Source organism: Phoxinus phoxinus, assembly GCF_949152265.1.
Source record: "Phoxinus phoxinus genome assembly, chromosome: 9".
In the NCBI taxonomy this organism is placed as follows: Eukaryota; Metazoa; Chordata; class Actinopteri; order Cypriniformes; family Leuciscidae; genus Phoxinus; species Phoxinus phoxinus.
Genome location: NC_136884.1, coordinates 3,497,683 through 3,512,131, shown reverse-complemented (window position 1 = coordinate 3,512,131; position 14,449 = coordinate 3,497,683). Strand labels below are relative to the sequence as shown.

The 14,449-nt window shown below is 38.0% G+C and overlaps 1 protein-coding gene across 1 annotated transcript in view; it reads right to left on the bottom strand.

Annotated features, from left to right (window-relative positions):
* Positions 1 to 13,225, bottom strand: part of LOC307003539 (fatty acyl-CoA reductase 1) — a 34,478-nt gene extending 21,253 nt beyond the window's left edge. Inside the window, exons 1-2 of the mRNA XM_079622118.1 lie at positions 11,896 to 13,225; positions 41 to 266 (exon numbers count right to left, since the gene is read on the bottom strand). Of these exons, the coding sequence (XP_079478244.1) occupies positions 41 to 229 (189 nt within the window). The 5' untranslated portion in view covers positions 230 to 266; positions 11,896 to 13,225. The remainder of the gene's footprint in view (positions 1 to 40; positions 267 to 11,895) is intronic.
* Between the last annotated feature and the right edge of the window lie 1,224 nt (positions 13,226 to 14,449).

The following is a 14,449-nucleotide window of genomic DNA, read 5'->3' as shown; positions in this document are numbered from 1 at the left end:
CCTCATCTTAGAAAGGATGGTGAGTAAGTGTTGTCCTCACCTTGCTCTTCATCATGTCCTGGACGCGCTCTGACATGGACTGACCCGCCTTCGGCCTGACGAGGAGGTACAGGGCCTTGACCTCGGGGCACGAGCGCAGGAGTTTCTCCACCAGCACCTTTCCCATGAAGCCCGTCGCCCCCGTGATCAGCACGTTCTTCCCCGCGTACCACTCCGAGACCGAGGCCATGATGAGTATGACAGATGAACGCCGTTCCTCCTGGACACTGAGAAGCGGAGAGAATTTACCAGTCAAAACATGTCAGAGAGACTATTGTGTGACTGAACTTTCTCTTAAAGGACACTCTGCCAACCGGAAAAATACAGTCAACTGGCTCTATGACATTAATGTGAGAACAAGTTAAGAGTAACTAGAGAACGATTAGCCCCGCCCTCCATAGTAACAGTTTGTGGTTGCAAAAGTGTTCACAGTGTTGCTAATGCTTAGCGGTGGCTTGGTGGTTTCTTACTGGCTCTAGAAGAGTTTTTTTACCATCCACTAGCTGACAATTGTGCGTCTGCTCATTCAGTAAAGGAACTGCACACACACACACACTGAATGTTTGTTTAACACTTGCGTGAGCATCAATAGTAACGGTAATGTTTGACTTGGCAAACACCACTAATAAACAATGAGTAGTGTGTACAAAAGGTTAACTGGTGATGTAGATTCATTCAACCTGGAGCTTTTGTTTATACAGAGCTGACATGGTTTAATCAATAACATACACGTATAATATAATATATACATACACACACATATGAACTACATTTTATTATATATATATATATATATATATATATTAGAAAATATTTGATTAATATATAATTATATACAGTTTTTCTCAGTCGCTTTGGTGCATTTCTCACATCACTATTTACATTTGCACAACAGTTAGTTCAACCTCCACAACATTTAGTCATTTGTGCACATCATAGTAGCAGTTTCTCATTCCTTCGAACAAATTGTGAATGCTTTTGGACATGCATCAATTGCTTTCATACAACTCTCTGCTGTTTTGTAACATTATCATTTGCTTATGTCATGTCAGTCAAAATTAACTTGTGAATGCTGAATAGTCATTCCATATAAAACTAATAGTCCTCCTTTCATTGCTTGAGTCATTACATACAAAAATGTTGAACTAGTTGTCAAAATCTGTCAAGCAAATTTTACACATTTTTTTAAATAATTTTTTTAATTGTCTCCTAAATTGAACAATTTATCTTAGGTGAACCTCAACTTTCACTGATGCGAAGGAATGTGTGAAGCATTATTTGCAACCAATGATAAGCCACTTCTCTACAATCACTGTCAGAGCTGAATCCCATAAACCCCCACTTTACAAGCATATATGAACCAAGCAGGACATAGTACCATTTCTACAATACTGTGACAGAAATGGAAGGCCAGCCTCGTGGAAGAGGGGTGCGGGTGAGGGTGAGGGTGCGGGTGAGGGTGAGGGTGAGAGTGCGGGTGCGGGTGAGGGTGAGAGTGCGGGTGCGGGTGAGGGTGAGGGTGAGGGTGAGGGTGCAGGACGGGGAAGGGGAAGAAGAGGCCAAGTACATAGGCGGATCCCTGATTAAATCAGGGGTACAATTGTGGATCAATTGTGGTACAAATGTTAGGGGTACAACAGGGGTACAAATGTTGTCAATCACGGCCTCACAACGGCTGAGGCTGGTCGAAGGGTGCAGCCAAATGTTGGGAGAACCACTGTAAATTCAATTATTCAAACCTTTCGTCGGGAGAACAGGTGTGTATAAATGGCATATCCCCAGTCTTGCTCCATACAACACACAACATCTGCTGACTTTGTTAGACACTCTTTACAGGGACATAATCCCTGAGAATGAGAGGGGTCTAACTGGAGACCATCTGAGCAAGCATGTTGTTGTTTTGGATTGCATTGCAAGAGATGATATTTGCTGTGATGCAGATGAAATTATGTGGCCAGACAGAGAGGAACGTCTGGATGTGCATGAATGATTACAGTACTATGTATGTTGTATGTTCAGTTCCAATATATACTGCAGTATTGTTTCCAGTTGTGCACAGCTCTAGCCAAAGGGAGTTTATGTTTGTTGTAAATAAGGGTGTATTTTTTTTCTTTTGCACAATGCTGTGAACAAATTAGAATTGCAAAGAGCATATGCAGTAAAAATGTGAAACATACATATTCAGTGTCTTGTACTCAGTTACCTCACTAAATACAGTAATGTGTAACTTTACTGTATTTTTCAAATGGCTGTGCAAATAGTATATAGTGCTGTCTTGAGCATTTTGTCGCCAAGATCTGACTTTTTTGCCTTGGAAAACATTTACAGAGTAAACTGTCATAATGAAAACATGACTAAGCCATTTGACTTTCTTGTTCATAAGCAATGGTGTCAAGACTTTTCATCTTGATGACATTGACACTTTCATTGACATGAGTACTTGCTGTTGAGGAATGAGCGATCCATTTTGAGCAAGTGACACACTTTTGCAGGTTATCAACTAGGTTTTGCAGTTTGTACTAATTGTTTTGAGAACTGCATTAACTGTTGTGCAAATGTAAAGAGTGATGTGAGAAATGCACCAAAGCGACTGAGAAAAACTGTAATATAATAAATAATTGCAATTATATCAAATATATTAAACAAATGTATAATTATATATATATATATATATATATATATATATATATATATATAAAATGAATGAATGAATGATATATATATTTATATAAATTATATATAAATATTCTATACATAAAAGGTTATTATAATTTTAGATATACAATTCCTACTAAGTAAAATAAAAGTAAAAAAAGTCTGTTTTTTTTTGTGTGCCTTTTTAGCCACATTCATAAAAAACTGACAGGTATAAAATGAAACAGTTAAATTTGTCAAATTTAGGCTATATGTTAAACACATTGAAAAAATACAATGTGTAAAATTAAATAAATGTTTTTAAAATCATTTTAGTAATGCATCATCTTTGACAGCCCTAAAAACGTAATAAGAAACTAAATATACTGAACTGAAGCTAAAACTTGATTAAAAATTGAAATTGAAAACTAAAAATTGGAATGACAAATAGACATTTTTCATTTAAAAATCGCTCTAGACAGAAGCAATAGCATCTCCTCAATGCAGTCTGTCATGCTTTATTCCTCCGGTCCCCTCGGCTTTAAGAGAGTGAAGTAAATAAAGTCTGGTGGCAGCGATTTATGACTCATTACATTTTCTGCCAGCTATTACATCACTGACACGAGTCCCGGCACGGCGTCTAGCGGCTGCTGAGCTCTTCAAGACTACGGTCCACACAGATCCTCATCTGAGCTCTGATCTCCTGCACACCAACCATCACAAACACCACACACACATCCTGGAGGAGGAAGAAAGGGCGGGAGACTGGGAATACTGGAATGAGGAAGACCGAATGCTGAGAGGATTATAACACACACACACACACGCGCACACACACACACACACTGTACGAGACAGCAACAAGCGATCTGTCTTACCAGGGAGCCAATTATCTCAGGTTATTTTTGAAGGTCGGTGAATTGAATTGGACAAGCTGCTTCCACAGTGAAAGGCATTTAATACAGTAGACTCAGACACATGTGATGAAACTACTACTAGCTGATCTCAGTACAGTCTCTCACTCCACAGGTGTCAGGATTCTCCCTCAGGCTCAAATCTTCTCAACTGCGTTACAGACTCGTGGGAGATTCCCTACATAAAATTGTGAAACATTTTTCTAGTGTTTTTTTTTTCCTCTCTTTTGTTAATCTTGCATTACCTTTCCCTCCAGGCTCCGGATTGATGTATAAGTGTTTTTTTAAAGAAGTCTCTTATGCTTAGCCAGGCTGCATTTATTTGATTTACAATGCAGTAAAATTGTGAAACATTATTACAATAAAAAAATATAAAAAAGTTTTCTATGTGAATATATTTTAAAATTAAACGTATTCTTGTGATCAAAGCAAAATTTTCAGCATCATTACTTCAGTCTTCAGTGTCACATGATCCTTCAGAAATCAGTATAATATGATGATTTGCTGCTCAAGAAACATTTATTATTATTATGTTAAAAACAGTTGTGCTGCTTCATATTTTTGTAGACTGTAAAAAATGTGGCTGCGATTAGTTATAACAACTTAAAACTTGTTGAGATAACTTAAATATCCATCTTAACTAAACTAAAGTTAACTAAACTTAATATTTTAAGTCAAGCATGAACACTTACTTTTCAAAGTTGAAACAATGTTGGATTTTAAGTTGTGATAAATAATCGCAGCAATTTCTTTTACAGTGCATGATACATTGCAATGTTCAGACTTCACACAAAAATAAGATTTTTACCCAGAAACCCAGATGTGTTTTTAAACAGCAGAAAAACACATGAAACCGGACACACAAGTGGTTTGAAATGCGATTCCATTCAGATTTTTACAGATGTTTCTAGGACGCTCTGGCTCGGATTTCAAGCCGTCTTTTGAATCACTCTGAATGTGACACAACAATAACATCAAAACCAGTGACAGAAATGCCGGAGGTATTCATACGATGTTGAAATGGTCCAGAGATTTCTGCATTATCCTGTGTGACGGAGGAGTTCTGCACTCGACACGTATTTGTAGAGCGAGATGTTGGACCTCCATTTTTCCTGCATCCGTCACATATGTGTGTATGCAAGTTTTGGGTATGTGTTTGCCTATACGTCATGATCATGGTGTTAACAACTGAATTAAAATTCACCCAAGCGCATTTACTTCTGTGTTTTAAGTAGAAGTTCACAATGTTTTGATTGAATAACAGCATCATGGCATTTGATTTTTGGGACTAGTTGAGGAATATCAGTTCCTCTTAACTTTTCCTAAAGCCCTACAGGTATTTCCATCAGAGAATGGCTTCCTCGACAGTGACCTCAAGAGCATGAAGACGCTTTGAACAAACACAACATCCTCTTTCCTGCGCGGACGCACACCGCCTCGGAAACAAGACCAGCACGATGAGCTCTGATGCTTGAGGTTTCAAACCTTTAAATGTTTGATGTTTCGTATTCAAACCAAACTTGGGTCTCCAGCAAGTTTAAATCCCGCCTGGCCTCGCTTCCCATATTGTTCCCACATTTAGTCAGTAGACGGAGAGAAGATGGTCTTTTGTGGCTGTTTGAACACATTCGACCACATGAATCAAATCGACTATGAAATCAAATCTGGTCAAATGCGTTTTCGTCTACCTCTGGAAGTGGTTGAAAGTGGACAAGCTCAACACATTTTAGACCCCGTTTAGCGTCCTCCAATAGTGATCCAATCGACTAAAACGCATCTTAACACCATGTGTAAAAAGACAAGAGCCTCTATGTCTTGAGTTTGCCCTGTCTTTGCATAAGTGATTATTTTAGGAGCTTTAAACAACTGTACATTTAGCAGCTTTCAGTTTAATCCGGCTGAAAAAGAAATGCGTTTCCTAAAACTATTCCTAAAGTGATTTCCTCATGATTCGATGCACACACATTACACAGAAATCACACACAATTACAAATAAACTTGTTTACTGATATAAAGAATATCTTCCTTTGTGAGTGACTTTGCAGACATTTGTCATGCTCAAACAGCAACTTTACACACTAAAGAAAGATGAACATGTCAAAAAGCGTAGTAGGTCCTCTTTAACACACATGAACATGCAAACATACACCAGCAACACCGGTGTGATTTATTATGCACATACGATACAGCTACGAGCTGTATTCCAGCGGCGATATGATACAATACACCACAACTAAGTCTTTTTATTTTAGGGCTTGAATTACAGGAAGCAACTTTATCTGGGCGTCTGTTTCTGCGCTCTTCCAGGAATGAAGAAACAAACATGAAGCAATCAAACACACAATCACTCTCACCAGCAAACATAACCTCGTCTGGGGTTATAAAGGACACTGCGTACAAAAGCATGAGCCCACGGGAAACAAGCTTCCCAAACAGGAAGAGGATTTCAGATCTGTTGAGATCCGCACGGATTACCGATTACAGTTTAAGAGGGCTGTTGCAGGGTCAATACAGGTTAAACTTTATCATCATCACAGTTGTAGGTTGATAAGAGTTGCACTGTAATGCACTTGCAGTGGACGTCTATGGGGAAGACATTTCACTTGTCCAAATGTCACTGATGCTGTATATTGAGATGTGATGAAGCCAGACCTTTAGGGAGATTTGTGTGTTTGACCCAACATTGATAATATTCATAAATGTTTCTTGAGCAGCAAATCAGCATATTAGAATGATTTCTGAAGGATCATGTGACACTGAAGACTGGAGTAATGATGCTGAAAATTCAGCTTTGATCTCAGGAATACATTTCAAAGTTCAGAAAGTTATACGACAAACTAATACTACTGATAGTAGGCATGTTTACTCGCTGCCATCACAGCATTGAGAGAGTGTGTGTGTGTGTGTGTGTTGATTGATTCGCCCTACATCAGTTATATATCCCCTGGGAACAGCGAGAGCAGATTGCTAACATCATTAGCTAATGCATGACTCAAACACTCACTGTTCAATGTACATTAAGAGATGGCCAATAATGACATCTCATTAGAACAATACACTTTAAAGTCTAGCACAATACAATCCATGTTTATCAGTGGAGTTTGCGGAAGCAAACGTCAATATGTCAATCACATGGAAAGTTTAGTGTATGTTAAATGTTCTTCATTGAATCATCAATGCCAATAAAGAACCTTTCATTATTAAAGAGGGACTAATTATGCCTCAAAGTCTTAATTTTGTCTTTGGGCTCTACTACATTATTTTTCCCATATTCTCCATTGTTGCGGCTCCTCTCTTCCCAGTCTGTCAGTAACGCTCTGTTTAGTTCCTGCCTCTATGAAGCCCCTCCTTCTGAAAAACACACTGTGCTCTGATTGGTCGGCTGGATCCGTGTGTTGTGATTGGTCAAACGCTTCGAGTGTGTTCGGGAAATGTCCCGCCCCTTACCATAACCACCAGTTTCAACACACTACTAACTAACTCAAGCAGGCCCCGCCCCTTTATCCTGTGAATGCCTTGGGCGGGAACTAATTAAACAAGCAATATTTTTTGACAAGATTCTGAAACTTGCATTTTCTTAAAACATGCATTTACTAAATAATGTCGTTTTTCGTCACATAAATCCTTTCTTATAAAGAAACCAAGTTCACAACAACCTTCATTCACTCCTCACTCACTGAGCCACTGTATAATGATTCACATCAGAGAATGCAGCAGCTCAAGATGCCTCAAAACATGAAAGTCGAACAAATGAGGAGCTCTAAAAAAACACCGTCACCTAGGCTACCGATGATTTTTGACGTACATTGTTTCCTGATTGCAAAAGCAACGCATGAAATACTTTCTATAGCCTGACCTGCCCTGCAGGTTACTGAAGTGAAAGCATGCATGTTCTGTAAGTCGATATTATTCATTCCTGAAACATTTTAGCACGTCAGACACTAAAGGCGGCGTTGGGACACAAACAGAAGAGCAGGTATGACTGTTTGAGGTTATGGATTCATTGGGTTACATTAAAACATGGGCATTCGTCACTTTAAATATTCAAATAACATGTTTTCAAATAACATGTTTTTAATATTCAAATAACATGAAGCAGAGCTGTATTTGGGAGTCTGGATTGTAGGGTGCTCACAAAAACTTGCTTTGCTATGCATTTTCAGCTCAAAAAATGTATTTGTTTTATTTATTCATTTAAATATGTATTTTCCCATAGAAAATCCCATAAACTTTCACTGAAGAATAAACCAGAGACATCTAGACACGAGAATATCACAGACACTTGAGAAAGTAAAAAAACACCCTACCAATGCTCTAGCAACTGAATGAATAAATGAAAGAATGACTATCTATTTATCTCACTGTAAACCCTAACGCTCAAAATAATTAATTGGTTTGAGTTTGACAAACTTAAATTAAACTAATTAGTTCAGTTAAATGAAATTTTATGAGTATTTAGCACTTTCTTTCTTCTTTCAAGTTCACAGAACTGATATATTTTAAGTAAACTGAACTGTTTCATTGTTTTGAGTTTTATGAAACTATTTATTTTAATTTAGACAAACTTAGACTGGGATGTCTATTTCCCAGCATGCTTTGCCGATGGCACTCGAAAGAGAGAGTAAATGCTAAAATTAAGTGTAATATAAAGGGTTTTTTTATGCAAGATTAATGTTAAGTAGGAGATTTAGTAGTGATTAATGTTTTGTTATGCTAATTTAGAATAATTTCTGTTAATGTTGGTTTTAGGATAGTTACCATCATGGTGACGAGTGGTGCATGCGCTTGATTTGAGAGCAAATACTTTTATATTGTTACACTTATACAGCAAGTGCTTCTGTAAAACATACAATTGCTAATATGTTAGCAAATTAGAATGTTAGCAGATTAGCTTGTTAAAGCTAAGAAAGTTTATACTAATAAATGTGTATAAACATTGAAAATTACATGAAAGTTTTAAGTTAATTGTATGAATTTAGTGTACTCAAACATTTTAATCGTTCTTAACTTGAAATGTTTAAGTACAAAATAAAAATCTGCTAGTTCTGCTGACTTAAACTTTGAATTTCAGAACTTAAAAAATAGAATGCCTTAAATGTTTTGAGTTCTCCCAACTTATTCGGGTTTACAGTCTATCTATCACCATTTCAGTAATTTCCGACTCTTGGTGATTGTATGGGTGAAACCGGAGCACCCGGAGGAAACCCACGCAGAAACAGGGAGAACATGTCCGGGATCTTCAGGCTGTGAGGCGACAGTGAGCCGCCCCAAAGAACAACTACTTCCTATAAATACATCAATAATTCACCTGTTTAATAGGGCAGGACTTGATTGTTGCTAGTCGAGCGGTTCTGTCAGAAGTGGTTCTGGCTAATTAGGCTTGTAGTATAAATAGCAGCTCCAAGTCACATTAATTATAGTCCAGTCCAGAGGGAAATACACCGTTAAAATGACTACAAAATCTATTATGAGTAAAAAGAGAACAGGACTGTGCGATGTATATAAGCACTACATCCTCAGCTAATAACTGTAGGCCAGGAACAAAATAATAGCATTCGAGTATCATTTCTTTCTTATACACTCAATGGATCTTTATCTGAATATATGGTTCCATGAAGAACAATTCAACAACTTTAACATCCACAGAATATTTAAATTCCACAAAAGATTCTTTATAGTAGAAAAAGGTTCTTTCGATTTTTTTAGAATGTTCTTCAGACAAATATTTTTGTTATTTTTAACTGTACACTGAATGGTTCTTTGAGGAACCAAAAATGGTTCTTCTATGACATGACTGCAATAAACCACCTATTGGAACCTTATTTTTAAGAGTGTATTTCTGTTTAATTTTTAGTTCAAGTTTTAGTAAAAGTAAATGTTTTGTAATTTTCAAGGTTTTTTTTTATCTCTCCATGCTTTTTATTATTTGATTTCAGTTTTAGTTATTCTAGAGCATCATAATGAATGAAATTAAAATGAAAAATGTTGCTAACTAATAAAAAAAGTTGTCATATATATATATATATTTTTTTTTATTATTGTTAACTATTAATCCTGGTTCAAGTTTAGGTTTTAGGCTTTGGTTCTATGTAAATGAATGCTGAATCTGATCCGCTTCGCTCCTGTTATGACTTTCACCTTATGCATAAGAAGCAACACATCACATAACACCATCTTCACAGCGTCAAGATGGTTAAAGAGGCGAGAATTATTTATGCTGCGTTTAACTCCGTGTCCGTTTTAAGAGTGAATACCACAGATTCATACGTCTAAATATACTGGTGGTCCGCACTTCTTGGGTTCACCCCCCTCATTTGTTCTCAGTGTGACCCGTGAAGGCCTGCTGATCATCAAGTCAGCTCTAATCTCAACATCCTCGCCTTGAGGTCTCAGTGCTGAACACTGCTGATATGCTGTCGGAGTGTGTTCAGGGGTAAAGAGAACACAGATCAAACTAAAGGTCAGAGATACAGTATGATGACAGATCAATTGACAATGAGGATTCAACAACAATCAGCATGAAAGAGGAGTTGCACTCATCTTTTCTTCCCTATTGTGTGACGTATATCCAAGTGCAATGGCTTCTGGAACAAGAGCCAATGTAGTGCTTGATTTTGTCTATGGCGATTGATTAGATGGTTGTGGTTTGCTATTGGCCGATCTCGTGTGAGTGACAGGTTGCCCCGCCCTCACGCAAGTAAACACAAGTTAATGAATTTAAAATAATACTGATGTGTATAAGTACAGATTATTTATAATATACACTCTAAAAAATGCTGGGTTGTTTTAACCCAATTTTGGGTCAAATAGGACAAACCCAAACGTTGGATCAAAAATGCAATTTAAAAATGTAACCCAATGGCTGGGTTTGTCCATATTTGACCCAAAATTGGGCTAAAACAACCCAGCGTTTTTTAGAGTATATGCTGCAATATTCTATAAAAATATTGGATTTAGGCCTAATTAAAAACGCCCTCCATAGGCTACACCTTATCATGGATCTGTCTCACTCCTGCAGGTTTATCATTGGATACATTTCTGAATGAATGACGTAACTGACACCGATTGTGGCTCACTATCTGCAGATGGCCCTGTCTGTCTGTCTGTCTGTCTGTCTGTCTCCTGCAGTATCAGTATCAAGGTCCAGATAAGGGAGCAGACATCATATATAGCACAGCTCTTTTAGTCAAAGCACAGCGTTACACACGTGCCGTGACAGTATGAACTTGCTGGCATGTCTCCCTACATTCTACTGTACTTGAGCTCTCTATATATATACACAGGGGTATGTGAGAGTGTATGCTGTATACGGTCTGTTGAATATTGAACAGTTTCTATTTAATGTTGTTTCTGCAGCACACAAATGTCTCTTCAGCCATCAACTAGAGTAGGGTAGCCTATATGATGAACCTTTCAAAAACATGCCCAGATCACATATTCCACCCCAAAACCATTAATTAAAAAAAGATATATTATTTGGCACTGTAACGATTAATGACTCTCAAGTAGCCTACATTTGAGAAGATTTTGACTTTATTTTTTAACACAAAACATAACTTTTTCTTTTGATTTTGGGATGAAATAGAACCCGGAAAAGATTCATCCTCAAGTAGTGTAGCAAGAATGCTTCGATCACGCCAAACCTCAACAGTTCAAGAATCATTTGTGCTTCACTGAAACATTTGAACTGAAGCTTTGGCGCCGCGCGCGCACACATTCATCCATGCTTTCTCCTGAACCCGCCACCGCAGCTCATATTAAAACACTGATGTGACTAGAAACCACAGTAAGATAGAAGACTTTAACCACTACTCTGATTATTATATAGTGACAGCGGTCACCGCTGATGACGCGTCCGCCGACAGACCCGCGTCAAACGCCGCTAACGCGCGCACATGACGCGTCCGGGAATTTAAAATCAGCTAGAACTAAACGCGTTGATTGTCAAAGTTGTACTTCTTGACAGACCATCTTAAAACGCAGCGGCAAAAGACGCCCACCAGACGCACCGCATCAAGAACGCGTCCCTATACAAGGTTTGAGAGCTGCCCCGGGTCGATAGACTGCTTAATAGATTTGACATCCTTCACTCCTCAAGAATTCAGATCCAAAACAACCTAAATCTGTTATCAAGCCACATGTGAACGCATCCAGACCATCATGATTAAACACAAACTGAGCGCATTCTCTTCCTCAAGGATGCGTCAACAAACCGCGACGCGTTTTCTCTTATAACGGTAAATCCGGGATTAAAAAGTCAATCTATATTTTTTTCTCAAACAGTAGAAAGCAGAATATCTTGCCTTACCTTGAACATGAATCACGCCGGGTGAAGATGTTCCCAACCTCTCTCTCTCTCTCTCTCTCGTGTGCGCGCGCCACAGAGCTGCAGTGAACGCGCTTCTGGCGCAGCGCTGATGGAGACACAAGCGCGCGTGTGTGTGTGTGTGTGAAAGAGAGAACTGGGTGTGACTCCAAACACACACTCAACACAAGCTTAAACTAAAAGTTTCTGGCTTTGCACTCCCTTATTCAGGACTGGTTAGAGTTGTTTGTAGCTATTTCATCAGCTGACAAATTCATCAGCTTCACATGCTATTGCAGATTCAACCTTCAACAATATAATAAACACAAACGTTTTTAAATGGAATTAAACTCTATAATAGATTCTAATAATGTGATTCTGTAAATTGGCTAGTACGTTTAAGTTTTTAGGCTACATTTAAAAGTTTTCCCCACATGCTTATTAGCTTTCTATAGGCTTAAAGGACACAAACCTTAAACTCTTCACGCTATTGATATTGCGCAGGAAAAAATGCAGTGGGCCTGCTGCAGTGATGGGAATAACGGCGTTATAAATAAACGGCGTTACTAACGGCGTTATTTTTTTCAGTAACGAGTAATCTAACTAATTACTGTTTCCTCCGTAATAACGCAGTTACCGTTAGCCTACTGACAATAAAATGCGCCGTTACTATAATTGAGTTCACTGAAGCGGTTTTCATCCGATCGGGCTCTTTTCTCCGCCATAGGAACTGCAAACTCTTTTCTCTGGTGTGTGTGTGTTTCGAGGCGCCGGACTGGACAAAAGCGAAGCGAACGTCGTCAGCGCGCGAGAGAGACCGAGTGTGATCCGTCCGAGAGCGCGCTCGACAGTTCGCGAGAGAGACCGAGTGTGTCCGTCCGAGAGCGCGCTGGACAGTTCGCGAGAGAGACCGAGTGTGTCCGTCCGAGAGCGCGCTGGACAGTTCGCGAGAGAGACCGAGTGTGTCCGTCCGAGAGCGCGCTGGACAGTTCGCGAGATTGACCGAGTGTGATCCGTCCGAGAGCGCACTGGACATTTCGCGAGAGAGACCGGAGTGTGTCCATCCGAGAGCGCGCTCGACAGTTCGCGAGAGAGACCGAGTAGGCCTATGTCCGAGCATAATATAGTTTATCATCTGCAACGTTTTAATTAGTTTACATGGTTATAAAATAAAACTCCAAAATAACCTGCAGGGAACGTTCAAAGAAAACATCTTTGTTTGACCGGTTGTGAACACGTGCGGCAAACACGACTAGAATTTGGCTTAAATAACCTCTGATGATGACGTTCTCTGTAGGTTATACAAATAAACCCCCAAAATATTAGATTTTATTATTATTATTTATGTTGGTACATTGTTCAATATTATATTGAGAACACTTTTAGTTAAACTGTTTACATTTGTGAGGAAGAAAATACTTCAAGTAGGCTAGTAGCCTATGTCTACCAGTTGTAAGTTTATTTTAATTTGCACTACAAAGAGTGTATGTGTATGTATATTTTTTAGTACTTATTTTTGGTACATTTCTTAAGAAGCATACCGGTAATTTATTTTTGGATTTGTTGGCCAGTTGTGGTCTGTGCAATAAATATTAAAAGTTCTAAACCATCAATGTTTTATAATAATAATTTGTTCTAGTGTCCATTTCATTCATTTAACATATTTAATATTGGGGGTATCCAAGATATTTCACATATTTAAATTTTTCTTTTTTTAAGTTTTTTTTTCAATAGTTACTTTGCCTGGTAATTAGTTACTTTTGTAATGATATAACTCAGTTACTAACTGAGTTACTTTTTGTGAGAAGTAACTAGTAACTATAACTAATTACTTTTTTTAAGTAACTTGACCAACACAATATACTAGTTGAGTAGCCTACATTTTTTCTAGGTGTTGAAGACAAGGTGTTCTAGGTGTTGCCACACAAAGCCACTGCTATAGAGAAAATGAGACTGTAAAAGTGGCTTTCATTACTGAAAGAAAATATATATCGAAGATTTAAACAGACCTAAAGAATGCTTATAATGCTTTGATGGATTCTAGGTTAAAGACTGAATAATTCATAAGTAGCCTACTCAAAAGCACACTTGCACTTGCAGTATTATTATTCATCGTTAAGGATAGCCATAACTCAGCTTGCCTATCAATATTTTGCTCAAAATTGAAATAAAAAGTCACATGTTTTCGTATCACAAAAGTCATTCATCAGAGCAATGATTAACAGATAATGGTGGAACATGCAGTGTTTTACAACTGAAGCAAAAGAACATTTTTGTTCTTATCTGAAAACTATTTGTTGCCTGCATGTTTTTTTTTTGTTTTTTTTTCATTCTTTTACGCTGTTGGTAAGATGAAGAACATGAGATAGCGATTACCGGAATAAAAATCTGCAAATCTGCATGATCTAGCCTACACCAGTTGAATATACACCATGATCTACACCAGTTGAATATACTTGCACAATATGCCTCTAATTAATAAGACGTTATGTTATCTTAGCGATTACTCGTCATGATTAAGGCAGAATCAAGTTTAGAAAAATAAAGGTCCTTTATA